The 20,855-nt window shown below is 40.9% G+C and overlaps 1 protein-coding gene across 3 annotated transcripts in view; it reads left to right on the forward strand.

Annotated features, from left to right (window-relative positions):
* RIMS1 (regulating synaptic membrane exocytosis 1) overlaps positions 1 to 20,855 on the forward strand; it is a 317,386-nt gene that overhangs the window by 201,354 nt on the left and 95,177 nt on the right. For 2 of the 3 annotated variants that reach the window (XM_081940585.1, XM_081940586.1), the window contains exons 7-14: positions 1,045 to 1,144; positions 2,568 to 2,691; positions 4,153 to 4,199; positions 6,607 to 6,719; positions 8,928 to 9,058; positions 10,805 to 10,976; positions 11,648 to 11,804; positions 16,021 to 16,177. In XM_081940585.1, coding sequence (XP_081796711.1) covers positions 1,045 to 1,144; positions 2,568 to 2,691; positions 4,153 to 4,199; positions 6,607 to 6,719; positions 8,928 to 9,058; positions 10,805 to 10,976; positions 11,648 to 11,804; positions 16,021 to 16,177 — 1,001 coding nt within the window. Of the gene's footprint in view, positions 1 to 1,044; positions 1,145 to 2,567; positions 2,692 to 4,152; positions 4,200 to 6,606; positions 6,720 to 8,927; positions 9,059 to 10,804; positions 10,977 to 11,647; positions 11,805 to 13,308; positions 13,381 to 16,020; positions 16,178 to 20,855 lie in introns of all 3 variants that reach the window. The other variant, XM_081940589.1, reaches the window with a different exon arrangement.

The raw sequence follows: 20,855 nt of genomic DNA on the forward strand, positions 1-20,855 counted from the left end.
AGAAGATTAGCAGAATGCATTTGTGAACACCAGAAACCAGCCAGAAGACTTATTTAATTTCATGACACATAGACAAATTGAACCATAAATTCAATTGGAAAACTCTTAAGTATTTTAGATCAAGCCAAATAAAAAATGCAAGAAAATTCATAATAGTTTGGTGTTCTCATAAATCAACCATTAGCAGACACAGAGAGACCATCCTAATATACAACTATTTTAAAAAGAAAGCAAAGGCCCAGAGCATATTCTCCTTCCCTCCCTATCACATATCCAACAGTCTGTATGCATATCATTGGGAACCAGTGAGAATCAAAACAATAGAAAGGAACATTCTTAAGATGAAACAGTGCAGCCAAATCAAGCGGGTTGGCCAATCAGAAACAGGAACACATACAACTTTAAGTAAGATAGGTCAGGCAAGCTGTCATACATAAAAAGCCAGGAAACTCCACTACTGTGAACATGCTTCCTGTTGATTGATTTAGATCCTGGGTGTCAAACTAGTGGCCCACGGGCCCGAATGCATCACATGCAGGCCACACCCACCCACCCCGGCTCCGCAGAGGCAAAAAATGTCATGATACATCATGATACATCACGGGATGCGATCGAGTTTGACACCCATGATTTCAGTGGTTGCCCAGCTTATCAGCTGCAACTCTGGGCAGTAAATATAAGCTTAAAAACCAACAGAAACATTACCTGTTTTGGTAATTAAATGTTTGCAACAAATAAACCATTTTCCTGGATTGACAAATTGAAGTAAAACAGGTAAGTTTCACTTCTTCAAGAAGATGTGCTTTTTAGTTATGCAACAGTAAGAATTATCAAGATGATTTTTTTGCAAGTTTAAATAGTCACATGACTATGGATCTCTTAAAAAAATCATATGAAGTATCAACTTTGCACAAGCAATTATTTTCCTCTGAAAGAGGCAAGATTTCTGTGGTTATATAGATAAAAGGCATTGAACTGAATATAGATTCCCATTTTAGTTAAAATGCAGTTTGGAATTCTGAAAGGTGGCATATTTATTTTCAGGTTGTAGGAGGAAAAATGACCGATTTTGGACGACTTGGTGCCTTCATTACCAAAGTAAAGAAAGGTAGCTTGGCTGATGTGGTGGGACATCTAAGAGCAGGTATCTCAGTTATGGGAATGATTTTGTCTTAATATTCTCAAAATCTATATAATGCTACTGTTATGTACTATATTTGCAGTTTCAGTGTATAGTTCCCTTTGTAAATATTTCAACCTAATGGGCTCAAGGAAAAGGTTGTCTATTTCAGCTGAACTTAGTTATATTGGTTAAAATATATGTTTATTGGATGGACTCTTGGAAATACTCTGTACACAAAGTAAAATTTTCATATGCTAAAACTATTTTTATAATATATAAAGTTACTATGTCTCTCAGAGTATATAGATCTTAGTTACATCTGACAGAAAGGTATGAAGAACTGGAAAAAAAAACCCTGTCTAATCTAAATATTGATAAGACTCCAGTTTATGTGAACAAAACAAATCCTTAATTCTAATTTCCATAAACTTCATATGAAAAAACATGCATGAGACTCTTTGTAATATTGGCTATATATATATCTGCTAATGAACAAAGGGCACTTTGGCACAAACCAAAACTGCGGAAATATCAGATCTTACTATTCTTTTTAAAACAGAAAAAAAAATCTTGTCAGAAAGAAGGAAATGACCTTCTCTGCACCAGAGACTTGTTATAAAGAATAATGGGAAGCATTTGCAAGTCCAAGAGCTCTGCAAAAACATTTGTTGGATTGAAGGAAAGAAACTATCAGGTTTTGCCTTGAGATAATAAAAAATCAACCAACTGTGTTACAGTGGAAGTATGCTGCATTACACACTAATGTCAAAATGGCTAAGCTGCTCATAGCCTGACAGGAAGAAAATCTGAGACCTCCTGAGAAAATTAAATATTAAAATCACTTGAAGAGTTTCAATTTTCAGCTGACCTTTTAAATAGATTTTAATCTGTCTCATGCTGCCTGGCTAATCTTCTGCTCATGGCTGGCTAGAATGTATTTGTTTATTAAATTTATATGCTGTCCATGTCACTGTTGAAGTGACTCTAGGCAGCTTACAATGTGTTCTATCAACAATAGACAGACAGACAGACAAACTAACTGACTGAATATACAGATTAAGAAGTCCTGGTACTAGTACTGAGAGAGGAAGAAATGGGAGCAAGTGCTTCCTCTTTAATAGCACATGCTGTCTTCTAACTAGCTATACTGACCCCATTGCATGTTGTGATGGGTGATAGCAGAACTGGGTGATGGCCCAGTTAGGCTTCCTGACATCCTTCTGTCAAGCCATTTCAGGCTTGGTGGGTAGCTCAGTGTTTTGATGTCAGAAGAATGTTCAAGAAGAGTGATTTTTTTTTATTTGCAAAGTTTTATTATCTCTGAATATACACCCAGATATATTGCCTAGAAAAGAAGCTATCGTAGCAATTTATATTTCTCTATGCATGTATCTCCGGGAGTGAAATCATATAAAAGAATATATCCTTTGTTTTTAAATTCCAGGTGATGAAGTTCTAGAGTGGAATGGTAAACCACTTCCTGGAGCTACAAATGAAGAAGTTTACAATATTATTTTAGAATCCAAATCAGAACCTCAAGTTGAAATTATTGTTTCAAGGCCTATTGGGTAAAGTTTGCTTTGCAATTTCTTTATTAGCCTACCCCCTCTCCCCTCCCCCTCATAAATGCAGGCATGTGCATATAAAAGCAGATAATATTACAATACGATACACATTGGCATACTAAAAATGTAAAGCAAAAAAGAATGAAGGGGTAACCATAGCATTCTTGTACTTGGATTCTCAAGACAAAAGTCCTTGGCAGCAAATCTGGAAAGGTCCAGCTATAATATTAACTATAAGGAGAAAATGTTCTTACTAATGTATGCCATGTTTTGTATATTTGGGCAGATCACATCACCAGTTAGACATCTCCAGCTATAAGTCTTCTTCAGATTTACAGCTAATTTAAGAGCCATTTATTTTAATGGATCTATGGTAAACCTTACCAAGTTTGGATCCAGTCTGTTTTCTATTAATTACCACTTCATTTTCACCTTCCCTCTCCCAGTGTACTAAATCAGCTGGATGAATGTTATGTTACCAAGCATACCATCATGTATCTATCTGAATTGTTAGCTGCAAAATGCCCTCATCCCCTGTAGGGTAGAATACTGCAATGTGCGGTGATAAGGATTCCTCTTGAAGACTTTCAGGAAGCTGCAGCAAAACCCAGCAGCTCTCTTATCAATGGGTGAGGGCCACCATAATCATATACCATCGATTTTGCCTACACAACATTGGCTACAGATAATAACCAGCTGGTTATCATTTGTACAGCCCTTACTATCTTATGCCTGAATACATTTAGGATTATTTCATAAAAATCTTATCAACCAGTTAGGATGTTGATTCTCTCCTCCCCAATGAAGTCTGTAGAAGGTAGTCAGGAGAATGAAACATGATGGTTCCACGCCTTTGGAAGTCCTCACCCACTCACCCATTACAGCGTCCAGTAATATTGTAACATGATGTATTTAAAATGGGGATTATATTTGTTTGCCTAATTGTTTCCAAGTTTCTTTTCTGTTTTTCTCTCTCTGTTATTATAAGGTTCTTTTATAGGTTTAATTCAGCAAACTCCTTCAGGTGTGTGTATAAACATTTTAGTGAATTAAATCCCCCCTTTCCCTCAAATTAGTATTTTGTAGCTTCACTCCTCTCCTATTTACTTTGTACTGTTGTGTGGTGAAAAAATATTGTGGACTGCCAGACTACAATATAAATATTTACATTGAAATTGTTGTTTGTTTCATTTTCAAATTGTATTCCTTAAGAGAGATGAGTTCCCATCTTTCTTAAGAAATTGAGCAAATCATTTCAAGAAAAGTAACTGTCTAGCAGAGATATGTCAAAAGCATTAAATCTTGGATTAAATTTTTTTTGAATAAACATCAACATCTGAACCTTCTGTTTTATTAAATAGCATTAAGTAAATAATTGTGTATATAGATTAAACATTATTTTATAGCATTACTCTGTGGATCAACAAGGCATTTCAAAATTTTGTCTATATATGTCTATTTCAGTGACATTCCAAGGATTCCTGAAACTTCTCATCCTCCGCTAGAGTCTAGTGAGTATTAACTTTATTCCAGCTGCTGAGATTGAACAATGTTGATTCATAAGGTATCGTTCAGTATTACTTAGTTTACCAGCACAGTCTTTCCTCCACCTTCAGTGATTTTTAATACTTTGTGAGGTTGTATATATTCTATTCATACCAAAAGTCTGCAGGATTCATGCTAAAATACATGGGGTAATAAATAGCTGTAGTAGATATCACCGGGGAAACCATTCGCAATGTCTGTCACATGATAGAGATACAAGCTGGCCAGCAGCAATCATATCACAAGATTTTGACATGCTTTTCTTTTGAACCTCAAAAGTTACCAAAATATCCTAAGTGATCATACAAATTGACTTTAACTGTTCACTTTGGTCTTTTTCTCCCCAGCCTAAAATATAGAACTGCCTTTTTCCCCCTCCCCTTTCTCACTTTGCATAAATCAGAGTTTTTTTAACTAGAGTTTTGCTCTAAAGATTGGTTTTCAAACCCAGAAAAGAAGACATAATATCATGTGGCTTAATTTCCCATTTTGTCAACTGAGGTTGTCCAAATTCTGCCATTCTAGGCATAACAGAAAAAATTCTGGTTGAATACAGGTAGTGCTTGATTTACAAATGTAATAGAGCCTGGCAATTACATTTGTAACCTGAGGGATTCGTTAATGAGATGTTAATTGAATGTGATCTCTCCCTGATTTACCCAATGCATTCACTAATCGAGTGTTCAGGTTGTTAAGTGCACATGAGGTAGCTATCTCAGGATGGGGAAACCATGGGGAGACTAGTGCTTCTGACCACCCAAGCCCCCACGACCTATTGAGATATCCCCCCCATTCTGTCCCACCGGATTTTCACAGCACTTACCTTTTGATAATCTTGATGGTCAACCAAAGTGTGTCTTCTCCAGCCTCTCTGCTGTGATTTCTTTGCCTGGGTCCCTGCAGGCTCCGGTCATCTTTGCAAAAAGCTTTTGGCAAGAAGAACGGAGACTAGGAGGGGTGTATGTGCCACTCCTGGCCTCTGTTCTTCATGCCAAAAGCCTTGAGGAAAGCTGACTGAACCCTATAGGGCCGTGATGGTGAACCTATGGCACGTGTGCCACAAGTGGCACGCGGAGCCATTTTTCAGGGCACGCGAGGCGCTGCCCTGTCAGCTGAGTTCACCTTTTTAAAAGCTATTTTTCCCCTTCCCCAGGCTCCGGAGGCTTTATAGGAGCCTGGGGAGGGCGAAAAGAGCCCCCCGCCCCCCCCTGGAGGCTTCAGGGACCATCCCTGAAGCCTTCGGAGCGCTTAAAACGACCCTCCGAGCAACCCGGTTGTCTTTGCAAAAAGCTTTTGGTTCAGGTCCCTCTCGCCCTCCGTTCTTCGCATGAAAAGCTTTTTGCAAAGACAACCAGAGCCTGCCAGGACGCAGGCAAAGGAACGGTAGCAGAGAGGCTGGAGAGGACACCGCTCGCTAGATCTTTGCAAGGTAAGTGAGTCTCCACAGGTCCAGTTCCTATGAAGATCCTGCTTGGGGGGGGGCAGGGGGAGAATAGGCAAAGCGAATGTTGCAATGCCTCTGCGGTTGTTTGTAAGGGTGATGCCTGCTGTGGTGATGCAACCATTGTAACCTTGGAACTATGACATCAGTAATGGGAGCTGAAGTTGCAACTTTGAACAGTCGCTAAGAAACTGTCATAACTCAATTATCTGTATAAGCTACATTGTTTGTAGGAAAACAAATACATAATTTTAGAGGAATACAGAGTGAATTCTCAACTTTAATATTTATCCCTTCCTTTTCTTCCTTTCACAACTCTAGTGGCACAATTATCCATTATAGTACAACTGAGAAATAATTCTAGGAACAAATACTCATTTTTATCTGAGGGCTCTTTAATAAAAAAAAGAAAGTCCTTATCACGCCTTACCTTTTTCAAAAGAAAAAGATTTTGCAAAAGCAATCATTTCTCTGTTCTTTCCTTTTAAATTCTACTATGTCAGGGCTTTCCTCATCTTTTAGCAAATATATCTCCTCATGTATAGACTACAATAAATCCAATAAATATCATACTGGGGGAATTACATTTGATTTTTCCTTGATTAATAAGTTTCAAAAGCTCTCCTTGCTAAAAAGCTATATTGTGTTTACAGGTATTTAAAACTTAATGTTTTGTTGAAAATGTAACATATTTTTGGCACTGCTAACTATTAAGTGTTTTTATTTCATTTATTTCATTTCATTTTTCTTCTTCTCTTCTTCTCTTTTTTTCTTTCTACCATTTCTTTTGCAGATAGGTCAAAAATAGAAATAACAATATTTCTGTTATTATTTTGGCTAATGCTCTCTTTTTAATTCATACCTTCTTCACTTTTAAGATGATATCTTTCAAGTTCTTTATTATTATTCTATTTTCTTTTCTCTCTCTCCAGGTTCTAGCTCATTTGAATCTCAAAAAATGGAACGGCCTTCAATTTCTGTTATTTCCCCTACTAGCCCTGGAGCTTTAAAAGATGCACCACAAGTCCTACCTGGGCAGCTGTCAGTAAGTATAAAATTTTGATACTAGAAAACACATTTTGTCTGCTTGCAGACTTCTTGTAATATTTATATTTGCATACTTTAGTGAATGTAAGATTACTGTTCAGGATCTTGCATTTTAACTAAGCATATGTATATGCTTAAAGCACAGGATTGAAAACAACTGATTGATTGTGTGCCATTACTCATTTTCAACTATAGGTAGATTTTCTTCATAATAATCTATTTCTCAGAAAACATTTTGGCATGTACTTATAAAACTGGACCAATCCTGTGTTATGAGAAAGAATTTTAAAAAATGAAATTCGAAGTCAGTCCTGCTATATGAGTGGTTCCTATTTATATAAGCCACTCATTAGTCACTAATCCCACTTTTTATTCACACCATAGATATGTAAACACATACCTGTGCAAAAACATACATATATACCCACAATTCCACAGAGTGATATTCAATTGCTCTGTTGGAAGCTTATTCCCCAGAAGTTGTTTTGGGAATGACAGCATGCTGTCTTATAGAGGATTGAATTGTTTGGGACAGGGAGTGGGAATGAGGTATACAAAATGGCAGTTGATGTGAAAGATGGCAAAAACAGTAAACTCAGATCCATCCTGTACAGTTTTTCTACCTGTTACAATGACGAAAAGTAAATTCTCAACTTAAAAAAAAATGGCATAGCTGACTATGTAAATCGACTTAACAGATTGCTGGGTACATGGTACCATGCACATTCCTATATTAATTCCTGCCTTCAGTTGTCCTTATATAGAATCTAAGGCAGAGGTGGTATTTAGTTGGTTTGCATCAGTTTGCGCGAACCGGTAGTGGCCGCTGCTTGCCATGCTCCCGAACCTGTTGCCCGGTTGCCGCTCACTCGCCGCTCACTCACCCTGCTTGTCCGCTCGGCGCTCGCTCAACACTCACTCGCCCAACACATCCCAGCCCTATATATGTTGCCTTCGTTTTGCCACACAGCCCAGTTATGCACCTAGCTAGTCACCTCCTTGCCTCGCCCGCTCGGCTCGGCTCAGGTCACAAAAGGTAAGTAAGCATGCTGCCCGCTCGCCCTTCACCTTGGGTTGGGGGATGGGGCCCCAGAGACGTGTCATTCCTCGAGACCCTGGAGCCATCGCCTGCCTCAGTCAGGTCAGGAAATGGGCCATTCCTCAGCTCCGGCCTTGCCTCGCTTCCCACTTGCCATCCGCTCACCACCCTCTCTCCCTTTGCCAGTTGCACGCTTCTTGCCATTTCCCCTTCTTCAGCATCCCCAGCCCTAGCCCCACTTCTTCCACCACCATCACATCTTTCTTCAGGCTGCTTGCCTTCCTCCCATTGCACAGGCAATGGGATGCATGTGCAGGGCCAGCGTAAAGAACAGGGTGGCGACAGCAGCAGCTTTTTCAGTGACTGGCCTGCAGCCAGCCGCCACAGCCACAATGCAGCTCTAAAAGAGGCAGCAGCTGGAAGGCTTCTTTGCCAGGCGCTTCCTGGAAGCGGCAACTGGCTGGGGCCACCGAAAACTAATGGAGGTCACCTAGCTTCCGGAGTCTCGACCAGCTGCTGCGGGTGGAAGGTAAACAGCCTGAAGAAAGAGGGGAGGAAGTGGGGCTAGGACCAGCGCTACTGAAGGAGGGGAAACGAGGCGACACGTACAACTGGCAAAGGGAGGGTGGGGTAGCATGCAGGTAGATAGATAGAAATTCAATATTTTTCCTATCGTGGTCATGGCTAGGTGGGGGTCATGTGACTGAGTGAGCATGGCGACTTGACATCAACCCACCACTAATCCAAGGAAGAATCCACTCTTGTTTCCTTCTAAGAACCTACCTTTGGAGTGAAAATCACATATACATAATATACACATTCATTTATAGATTCATTCCACATGAAGCTGTCTAATCCCATTTAAAAGTAATCTAAGAAACATTGCAAATTCCATTTTAGTGCATTTTGTAGTTTAATCATACTTTGTATGGAAAAACTTCCTCCATTTTTTACTTCCCAGATTTTCTTTCAAATCAATTTCCATAGATCAATATTTTTAGTTGAATGTACCATATCATGGTCAGGGTTTCATGTGGAGAAGAATCGCTTGTATATTTTCTATATTTAATGAATGTATTGTTGCTTCCTTTATCAGTACAATGTAGATAAATATGAACCCAAATTGACATATTTTATTGATAATGTAGAGCTCTTTCAATATTTTAGGTTAAACTATGGTATGATAAAGTGGGGCATCAGTTAATAGTGAATGTTCTTCAAGCAACAGATCTGCCACCTAGATTAGATGGACGACCAAGAAACCCATATGTGAAAATGTACTTCCTTCCAGATAGAAGGTAAGACTTCAAATGAAAGACTATAGTGTACAAATTGAGCATTTCAGTTAAGCTCTATATTTGTGGAATTCATTGCAACTGCAATATTACTCTTCTTGGTGAAGTGCTAGCGGCCAATTTTTAAATTTATTTTCTTTGATTCAAACCAGAATCTCTCTGTACAAGAGCAGCAAAGTTATTCAGGTGCATTATTTTATCGTATCATCTGTTCTGTTTCTCAACCTTGGCAACTTTAAGCAAAAAATTCTGGGAGTGAATGTTCACACATCTTAATATTGACAAAATGAGAAACACTGTTCGAGAATATAACATTTTTTCCATAACTTACCAGTTCATTTTCCAACAAGCAGAAGCCTGTTGTGTGCAATATTATTAGCACCAAATGTCGACATCTACTTCATACTATTGTGTTTCCCCGAAAATAAGAAAGAGTCTTCTTTTCTTTTGACCCCCCCCCTCCTAATAAGCACTTGGCCTTATTTTTGGGGAGGTCTTATTATTTTTGAGGTGCAGGAGACAGCGAGCATGGTCACCTCATGCTTGCTGCTACGTTGCAATATTTTCAGGGGAGGGCTTATTTTAGTACATGTGCTCAAAAGCCCAATTGGGCTTATTATCTGTGAAGGTCTTATTTTCGGGGAAACAGGGTACTATATCAGAAGTCTACTAAATGTGCAATAGGATATTCTGAAGGCCAGCACCAGCTGCCATTTATTTTCCTTGGACAATGTATAACTTACAAGCTTTCTGCTGAAAAGTAGCATATCGTCAGGCTAAGACTTTCTTATTATTTATGTATTTATTTATTTATTTTGTTTCATTTTATGTTATATTTTATATTCATTTTAATTGTTTACCTTTCCCTGTGGTTTTAATGTTATTAATAATATTTAATTTAATAAATGAGTTATGGTGGATAATAATTGTCACAATGGTTTCATGTTGTCGCCCCTTGGAAAGCCATTTGACTTATTTAGTTGTGAATCCAACCACAACAATCTTTTATAGCAATGCTGCTGGGTTATTGAGTTTGAACTAGCTAATCAGCTGAGTAGGACTCTTCCCCTTTACAGAGGGAATTGACCACACTGGAATCATGACTGTGAGAATAGAATAGAATGGAACAGAACAGAACAGAGCAATGTTCTTTATTGGCCAAATGTGATTGGACACACAAGGAATTTGTCTCCAACGCATAAGTTCTCCATGTACATAAAAGATATAAGTGATGAATCATGATCATAGTGATCATACAACCATTCATCATGAATCATAAGGTACAATACTTAGTGATAGTCATAGGATACTAAATAAGCAATTAAAATCATACCAGGAAATTAAATAAAACAATATAAATCATAAGATACACGCAACAAGGTTATAGTCATAAGTTAGAAAAAGAGATAGGTAATAGGAAGGATGAGAAAAATAATAGTAATGCAATCTTAGTAAATAGTTTAACAGTGTTGTGGGAAATAGTTGATCAGCAGAGTGATGGCATGCTGGGAAAAACTGACCTTATGTCCAGTTGTTCTGGTGGGCAGTGCTCTATAACATTGTTTTCAGGGTAGAAGTTGAAACAATTTATGTCCAGGATGTGCGGGGTCTGTTGATATTTTCACATGAAGCTTAAGACCTGAGATGGAAATACATTCCTGGATTTCTTTTTTTTTTAATTTTATTTATTTTTCTTTAAATCATTCCTGGATTTCTGATGATAATTTACAGTGACTTTTTATGTTTCAGTGATAAGAGTAAAAGAAGGACAAAAACAGTAAAGAAAAGCTTAGAACCCAAATGGAACCAAACCTTTCTCTATTCGCATGTGCACCGTAAGGATTTTAGAGAACGGATGTTAGAAATCACTGTTTGGGATCAGCCAAGAGTTCAAGAAGAAGAAAGTGACTTCCTCGGAGAGGTGAATGGGAATGTACCATCATTGTATTTTAAACATGGAATAGAATCTTGAAGCAGTTTGTGACCTGGGCTGGGATTGAAAAATGTTAGGAACCAGTTCTCTGCCCGCTTGCTGGGTGGCATGGCCATGATGGGCATGACCTATTCAGCCTCCTGCACCATGATTGGGGGGGGGACGTTTTCACCTCCTGGAGGCTCCAGAAGCGTTGTTTGAGCTTCCAGGAGGGTGAAAATGGCCTCTCCAAGGCTCCGGAGGTCCTCCGGAGGTCAGAAATGGGAATGTTTTTGGACTTCTGGTACTTCAGGTAAGTCCGTTTTTCACCCTCCTCAGGCTTCATGGACTTTGTTTGAGCCTTAGGGAGAGTGAAAATGGCCTCCCCCATGCTCCAGAGGCCAGAAACACGTCAGTTTCCGGACTTCTGAGAGACCCGTTTTCATCCTCCCAGAGTCTCTGTGTGGGCCCTGCACTTACCTGGCATGATGAATGGGCTGCGTTGACACTCCTGGTAGGGGAGGGGTGGGCGGGGCCAGCGGTCCTTACAACAACCGGTTCAGTGAACCAGGTGCAAAATTAATATCTGGTTCACCCAAACCGGTGCGAACCAGCTGAATCCCACCCCTGATTTGTCCCTATTGTTAAACAAAGATGAATTTTGCTGTACTTTCTCATAGATTCTCATAGAGTTAGAGACTGCGCTTTTAGATGATGATCCACATTGGTATAAGCTGCAGACCCATGATGAGTCCTCACTACCTCTTCCTCAGCCATCACCTTTCATGCCAAGGAGACATGTCCATAGCGGAGAAAATTCCAGCAAAAAATTACAAAGTAGGTGCAGAATTCCCCTTTCATTTTGGTAGAGCTTTTGGACTAGTAGTGATGCTGTAAACATTTATAATAACTTAAGCAACCACGCTCAGTAAAAAGTATGGGTTTCAAAGGTCTGCCTCAAGGTTTAACTCATACTGTCTCAGTGTTTTCAGAACTTCATAGTAAAGTAATCTTTTAAGGCTGGAAATCAGTTCTTTAATCTGACTGGAACGTATTGTTAAAGAGGCATGCATAATACTGTGATTGTAATTATTATGATTGGGTTTGCAAAGACCAGACTTGGCTATATTGCCATCATTCTGAAATCTGACAAACAAAAGGAATGCTTCATACTTTCACTTTAGAAACCGTGAAACGGCTGCTAGGAGTGCTTTGTTGCTGCTTCTATGTTCAGCAACTTTTCTTGAGATTTTCAATACTGTCCGATTTCATTACCTCTGACCCTTTTTTATTAGATTGTTTAGGCTCACAATTAGTATGAAAATGAAAACCGTTGCCCAGCTATAATTTATGGACGCTCATTGATCCCATAATAACTAAAACTTCAATCAGTATTTGCTTGTGCAGATCATTAGATTCACATGTTGCGCTAAACCGTAATGTGGATTGGTTTGGTTTAATATGGCATATGAACTTTGGTAAGCCAATTATGGTGCAAGTTAAAGTTAAGGAAAAACTCAGGAGACTGAGTTGTAGTCCCACCTTAAGCATGAAAACCAGCTGGATGACATTGAGCCAGGGGTATCAAACTCAAGGCCTAGGGGTTGAATCTGGCCCATGGGGTGCTTATAGCTGGCCCCTGGGGCCACCCTGGAAACAGCGAAAAAGGAACTCGGGAGGGCCACGCAGACAGGTCTTCCCGAGTTCCATTTTCACTGGCAGAGGGTTGCGGGAGGCAGTTGCAGCCGAAAGTGGAGCTCGGGAGCCTGTTTTCTCTGGCAGAGTGCTCAGGCCACCACAGGCGCCCCCGACACAAATGATGTCAAGCTGGCCACACCCACCCTGGCCATGCCCACTCTGCCCCCCCAAGGTCAAACACAACCCAGATGTGGCCTTCAATGAAATTGAGTTTGACACCCCTGCTTTGGGCCAACCACACTTTCTCAGCCCAACACACCTGACAGGGCTGTTGTTGTGGATAAAATAGGAGAAAGAAGTACTAGGTATGTTTGATATATAGGATACTATATATAGAAATTAACTAATGTGAAATCAGATACACCAGTGCTGTATCAGCAAGTTAACAATAAATGATACAATCCAGTGAGTCATTGTGCTGTCACAATATGCTTGGAGCTATAGCCAGTACCAGAGATTAAAATGTGTTCTGATTGTGAGCCACTTTGCAATAGCTTTTTTTTACAATTATTATTATTATCTCTTTTTTTTAGTTCTGAATGCATCCCATTTATTTAACTCCCCCAAATAAGTTTTGCTTACACTTACTTTAACCCTTTGCAAAAGTACCAAGTATACAGTTATTTGCCTTACTGTTGCACAGGATCTCAGCGAATCAGTGATAGTGACATCTCAGATAATGAGGTTGATGATGGTATTGGAGTAGTTCCTTCAGGTGCGTGGGTGAAGAGCATGGTCCTAAATCCTTTGCTTCAACTTCCCTCTCCTTTTCCTCTTCCACGTTTGAATTTTCTAGATTTTTGAAAGAACTTGAGTTGGGAGATCATGTTTTCCAGAAAGTTGTATTGTTCCATGGTGACACAGTTTAAAATTTACACCAATCTTTATTTGTTCCTAAATTAAAATTAATCTTCCATTCTGCTACATCTGCTGTGAATGGTCAGGGGCAAGGGTTTGTTACAAGGTTAATATTTAATATTGATACCATTGTAAACAACTAATAAATCGGTTTGTACATAATGTAGGCATTTCATGGGTCAAGGATCTGTTTTGAAATAAAAGATAATACAAAAGTATATTCTAATATATAGCTTAAGTAATAAAAATCTCAATTGATTTGTTCTTGTTTTCAGACCATAGGTGCACCATGGAATATATTGAAAATGCATGGCTGTATGTAGTGCATGAAGCATGGCTACATATTTTATAACTCTTACAAACATTCATTAGTTTTCTTTATCTTAAATGTATGCATAAAATATATGCATAAAAGAAGATTTAAGCAATTTCTATAAAAAGATAAAATCCAAATTCTAGAAATACAGTGTTCAACATTATAGGAAGTGCTGAAGGTTTCCTGAAGCCAGTCACAGCCTGAATTGGAAAATATGTTCAAAGTAAAAAAAAAAAAGAACAACACATAACTTGACATTTCAACCAGGTATTTGAACCAGATAATTAACTGTAATAAACAGTTTGAAATATTTTTTAGTTATTCTTACTTTTCTCTGTTTGAAATAATGAAGAGCTTGTATGCTTACCAATGCTATTTTGGCTGGTAATTACAGTATTAATGCACATTATACAACAACATTATCCAACAAGCCTACAACAGTATATCACATAGGTTCATTCTACCATATTTTTGGGAGGTGTTAATTATGTTAAAGAATGCAGTACTATGTTAACTGAAAATCAAGAAGGATGTCATAATAATAGTTAATTAATTTTCCATTTTTCTTAAACAATAGTTGAGTACTTCTCTAAATTAGTTTATTAATGAATTAGCTAATAATTTCAGTTATACTGATGTAATTAAGCCATATGTTGTTACTTTTTGTCATATAGTACTGTCTTTATACTGTCTGTGTGGCAACATAGTCTATTGAATAAAATCATATTATTTTAGTTTCCATTGTCTAATGCAGGAGTGTCAAACTCGTGTTGTCATGTCATAGTCATGTGACATATCATGGCTTTTTTCACCTTCGCTAAATCGGGGGTAGGCGTGGCCAGCATGTGATGCATCTGGCTCGTGGACCGCGAGTTTGACATCCCTGGTCTAATGAATATGTTTAAAAATCCTCGATAGTTTTAGTTTTGCAGATAAGGATAATTTTTAACATAAATATAATTAAGCAGGAAAAGTTATTTCATAATTTACATCATGAGCAATTATTTTATCCATGGTGCAAGTCATCTTCCATTCACAAAGCAATCATACAGAATTTATAAGAGAGAAGTATGGAATATATTCTGGAGGAGAAGGATTCTATAAGCTCCCTTGTATTCTTACTTAGAATCTGAGGTTCTTTAAGAACTACTAATATTTAATTTATATACTGTTCCTTCAACTGAAGGATTGCTTTAAGTAGCCTGCTGCTATTTACAGTACAGTTTAGCCAACTGTCTTCAAAGCATTCATCCTAAAGACTTCATTTATTATATCAGGCCTTCTCTTCTTATTGTTAGAAGAACTTGATTGTGAGTTGGTATCTTTTCACCATTTGAAAGATTTTCTTTTTGAACTCCATTAGTTCATGCTTATCATGCTTCCTGTGCATAGACAATTGTTCCTATAGGAGAACAAAATGTATTTTTTTTCTTTCAACAAGAAGCCATGTGTGGCTTTTGCTATTTCAGTGGAAAGCATCTTTCATGTCTGCATTCATATTGTAATCTCTGTAAATAATTTGCAATTTTGATGGCATTTAGTTATAGTTTTCTTTGTTTATGGTTTTTTTATGTGCTAGGTCCAGCTAAGAGTAATTTGTGATAGTGATAGCAAAAAAGTTTAATTCTGGGCAAATGAAGTTCTATTGGTTATTTCAATGTTGAACAGTACTTTCTTAAGTGACTTTTCTATCATATTCACATTAGCAGCTAACTGAACTGAAAATGAAACTGAAGCTTCAATCCTAGAGCAGTTACTCATAAAGTATTCTGTTGCTTGCAATAATTTTGGCAATAGCATTGTTTCAGTGTTGCAGCCAAAGATGTACAGAATTCATCTGAAAATACTGAACATTTGAAAAACTGACCATCCTAGAAATTAATATCTAATTATTATTTAGATATTATATATGCTCTTTTTCATTTTTCCACCTTTGGGGATTTCTTAGTCTGCATGTAAATTATTCTGTACCTATGTTTATGCTTTTTCCTCCTATATATATTTAAGTATAATGCTATTTGTTAGACTTAGCTGCATGATATTTCAGGATTTTCACTGGTGAAACAACTATTTGAAAATCTTGAAATAAACACGAGATGCTTTCTTGAAAGGCTAATCTGATTATTAATTCATTGTTATTTGTAATCCAAAATTAAATTACTTTTGTTGCACTTTTACCAGTAGGCTATAGGTCTAGCAGTAGAGAAAGTAAATCTGCAACATTAACTGTGCCAGAACAGCAAAGAACAACTCATCATCGTTCACGATCTGTATCTCCTCACCGTGGTGACGACCAGGGCAGGACCCGTTCTCGTTTACCAAATGTGCCATTACAGAGGTAAGATTGGAAATGTAGCTACTTTATCATTACCTCCAACAGTCTGTACAAAATGGAGTAATCTAGAACCCTCACTTTTCCACTGAACTCACTTGGATTTATGGGCAACTGTGAGAGGGGCAGATTTTTGTGGTTATAGATACGTGAAGTTTATATTCTCTTTAGGCACTTTGTGCTCTCTTTGACTCACGGGCAACTGCTCCCTCTGCAATGACCAATTTGCCATAAAGAGAATTGTTGGGTTCTTGTGTAGTTCTCCTATGATCGTGGAGACAGCAGCCAGACTGGGTTGCTCTGTCCAGTAACCAATTGGACTGAGTCTACACTTGTGAAGTCATCGAGCCCTGGCGACTCCTCCCAGTTTAGATTCAATCCAACCTGGACTAACCGTGAGAATTGATTTCTCCTCCTAATTTTGGCCTAAATTGGTCTTTTGTACTAAATTGGCATTTTTCAAAGTTAATTTTTTGATTGGAATACTTTTCCCTTTTTTTTCTCCTGCTCTATTTTGAGCGAGAGATTCAAATCTGCCTTTGGGCTTCTTCTCAATTGTCTGACAGCCTTGCGACCACAAGCACGCTCCGGGACGCAATCCGACCTAAGTCAGCGTGGCGCTGACTCCTCAGCTCATGAGCTGCGGCTTTGGGAATGTTTAAAGAGTCGCTCTGCACCCCTGGACGTCCACAAACGGCCACTACAACAGAAGCTGCGCAACCAGCCGTTTCGCATTTTGGCTGACATCAGATTGAAACGGCCGCCATTCTGTGAGTCTGCCTGCCATAGGAAGCGTGCAAAGATCAGCGGTGGCCATCTTGCGGCTTGCAAATGTGCGCAAAGACAGTGGTGGTAATCTTGCAGCTTGGAAAAGTACACGAAGAGCGGCGGCCGCCATTTTAAGTGCCCAGCGACCCTGATGTGATCACGGAGCAGAAGAGCATTTCTGAACACTGCGGTTCCTCCTTTCTGACTGTGAGACCGGTGACATCGTTACCAACCTATTCTCAAGTCGGGGGCTGATATACTAGCAGGCATGGCCGAGCAGTCCATTGTGGGGGCTGTCCCAGATAAGGAGCTGGAGGAGGCAGGGCCATCGGGGGTAGGGAGCAGCACAAAAGGATGGCTAAAGAGGCTCCCGACACAGGGAAAGCTACAAAAGTATCTCTGCCGGGCTTCAGCAGCGTCCATCTTCCATCTCATAGGTACAGGCATAGGTCATCTAGGGACCCCCAGCAAAATCCTCCTTCTGCATCTTTCATTCAGGCTTCTATTTTTGGGGATCAAGACACCTTCAGGACTCAGACCTATCAAATTATGTGGGGATCACCCCAGATGCCCCTGCCTTTGCCGGATTGTTCAAAACTGATCGCTTTAAATCCCTCCTGTTCAAAGCAATAAAAGCAGCTAACTTACCTTCTTCTTTTTCCACTTCTTCTACTCAGACTCAGGCTGCTGTGCCAAATTCGACTGAATGTCCTAACATTCTTTTTCTCTGAACCTACAGTGGAAAAGGAGGTTATTCCATCTCCAAAGATCTTTATGAATGTTGTTCAACGGCAGTGGGATTCTTCTGGCACAGGTCCCCAACCAACCAACTTAGACAAACGCCTCTACAACATCGCCCCAGAACTTACCAAGTTTCTTGAGACTCCTCCAGTGGACGCACCGGTTGCAGCCCTGTCTTCGGCCAGACTGGAAGTCCTCAAGCCTGAGGAAAAAAGGTCAGATCAAGCATTAATAAAAGGTTATCAGGCAGGTGCCTGGGCAGTATGGGCCTCCACAGCCACTTCATTTTTCTCCAGGGCTGCTCTAGTCTGGATTGAGCAGCTCCAGGAACATATTGCAACCACTGATACCAGGTCACACAGGGATCCGAACAAAATTAGGGCAGCCATTGAATATTCAGCGGATGCTTCCTTGAACACAGCCTGGTTTGCTTCTAAAGCCATGGCCTCTTCGGTCACGGCCAAGCACTGCTATGGCTTAAACCATGGCAGGCGGATGTCCGGACCAAGTGGCGCCTAGCAGCCTCCCCTTTTAGTGGCACTCAGCTCTTTGGAGCTCTCTTGGATCCTTACCTCACAGAATCTAAGGATAAACGCAAGGTCCTTTCCTCTATATACAAGAAGCAGGACAGACGTCCCTCTCCATTCTATAGAAGGTTGCCCTTTTGGCCAATGGATGTGGGATCCTCCTTCTCCCATCCACAACGTCAGTCCTTCACACCCAGACAGGGATCCAATCAGGACAGGTCTAACTGAAATGCCCAGCATTTCCCCCCCAAGAAGTCTTACCAGGGAGGAGGTAACCGCCACTTCCCAAGGCGAAAGTGACTATCTGGACTCTCTCCCAATCGGGGGTCGCCTAGCATTTTTCGCTCACCGCTGGGAGGAAATCACGACAGACAATTGGATAATCAAGACAATCAAATTCAGCCTTCTTCTGGAGTTCCTCTCCACCCCTCAGGAGCACTTTGTATCATGTACGATCTCCCAGTGCCCTCGCAAGAGGCTGCTGATGGATCAGACCATACAGCATCTACTGTGTTTCCCCGAAAATACAACATGTCCTGATAGTAAGACCATGCCACATTTTTCGGGTGGGCAAAAATGTAAGCCCTCCCCCCCCAATAAGCCCCCTGGACAAGCCCCCCCTCCAGCCAGGCAGAGCACCACTCACCGACCTAGTGGTATCCCGAAGGCACCAAGCCACAGGAATGGGGTGGGTGGGCAAAGGCTCACGTTGCTTGGTGCCTTCGGGATACCGCTAGGTCAGTGAGCAGTGCTGTGACCAACTGGAGAGGGGGTTTGATGGATGGTTGCGCTCTTGTGAGTGGGCTCCCGAAAAGCTGGGCACAACCTCAGGGTCAAACGGCTGTGTTGCGCTATTGCAGTAGCACTACACAGCAGCCATGAGGTGACCACGTTCACGAGTAGCCGCACGGCAACCTCCCTTTCCAGCCAGGCACAGCACCATTCACTGACCTAGGGGTATCACCAAGATGCTTGATATATCACCAAAGATATATCCGGTTCTCTTATGGGTGAGGCACTTCCAGTACCGAGCCCTCCCGTTTGGCCTCTCCTCCACCCTCAAGGTCTTTACGAACGTGCTGGCGGCCCTAGCTGCCCACATCAGATCGTCACCCATCAGAATCCTTGCTACCTGGATGACATTCTTCTGTTGTCCAGGTCGCCCTTTCAAGCAGAGAGGGATGTATCCCAAACCATCCAAACTCTGCGGGATAACAGGTTTGGGGTGAATCTCAAGAAGAGCCACCTAATTCCTGGGACTCGCATTCTACATCTCGGAGTCATCATAGACACTGTGGCAGAAAAGGTGTTTCTTTCCCAAGACCACATTCTCAGCCTCAGGGAGATATTCAGGATGATCCTGCGCCTACGCAAAGTGTCACTTCTACTGTTGTCCCAGTTATTAGGGAAAATGGTGTCTTGCTTTGGGGTAGTACTGTGGGCCAGATTCCACAGCAGGATCCTGCAGTGGTTCACGCTCCCGCATCAGAAAAACAACAGGAGCTGCTCCCCCCACAGGGTTCTCCTCCCCAGGCAGGTCACCCAGTCTCTGAGGTGATGGCAGTCCCCAGTGATCTTGCAGGGGATGTTATTCAGAGAGCTGGGCTGTCTCACTCTTATGACAGAGGCCAGCTTGATAGGGTGGGGAGTGCGCATGCAGAACCTGGTGGCACAAGGTCAGTGGTCGTTAGAAGAAAGCCAAAACAGCATAAATTGGTTAGAACTGCGGGCTGTCCTCCTCGCCCTGATACATTCCAATAGACAGTTCAGGACAATCATATTCTCATCCTGACCGACAACACCACTACCAAGGCACACATCAACAGACAAGGGGGAACAGGTCCTGGCTGCTGATGCAGGAAGCCAATCTATTATGACGTTGGGCGGAATCTCATTTAGCATTCCTCAGGGCAGAGCACATCTCAGGGGTCTCCAACATCCAGGCAGACTGGCTGAGTCGAGCCAAAATAGATCAGGGGGAGTGGAGTGTTCACCCGGACCTCTTCTATCTACTCGCGCTACGGTTCGGCCTGCCAGTCCTAGACCTGTTTGCAACAGTGGACAACAACCAAGTCCCCAGGTATTATTCAAGGTTTGTGGACCCCAATGCAGAATGGGTAGACGCTCTCAGGTGCCAGTGGCCCAAGGGCCTCCTATGTGCATTTCCGTCACTCCCTCTCATCCAGAGGGTACTACAAAGGATGTTGGAACAGGAGGCAGAACTCTTACTCCTGGCGCCCCACTAGCCGTGCTGACCTTGGTTTGCCGACCTCGTGACACGGTCAATCTCCCCTCCATGGCGCATTCCACGGTCACTAATTTCTATTCATCAGGGGTCAATCCTACATCCCGATCCCCAGTGGCTGCAATTAACCACATGGTGATTGAGTGGCAAGCCTTAACAGCTGATAACACCTCCCTCAACGTCATTGCTACTATTCAGGCATCTTGTAGAATTTCAACGAACCGTATTTATGATGCCACGTGGTGAGCGTTTGCTCTCTGGTGTTCTAACCTCACTATTGATCCATTAAGACAGGGGTGGCGAACAAGTTCGACAAAAAGAGCCAAAATTTTAAACTGTGAGAGTCAGAGAGCCACACCACGCGCTCCCTTTCGGCGCTAAACCCGGAAGTACAGTCTTGCCC

The sequence above is a fragment of the Natrix helvetica genome (genome assembly GCF_964273705.1).
Source record: "Natrix helvetica genome assembly, chromosome: 2".
Taxonomy (NCBI): domain Eukaryota; kingdom Metazoa; phylum Chordata; class Lepidosauria; order Squamata; family Natricidae; genus Natrix; species Natrix helvetica.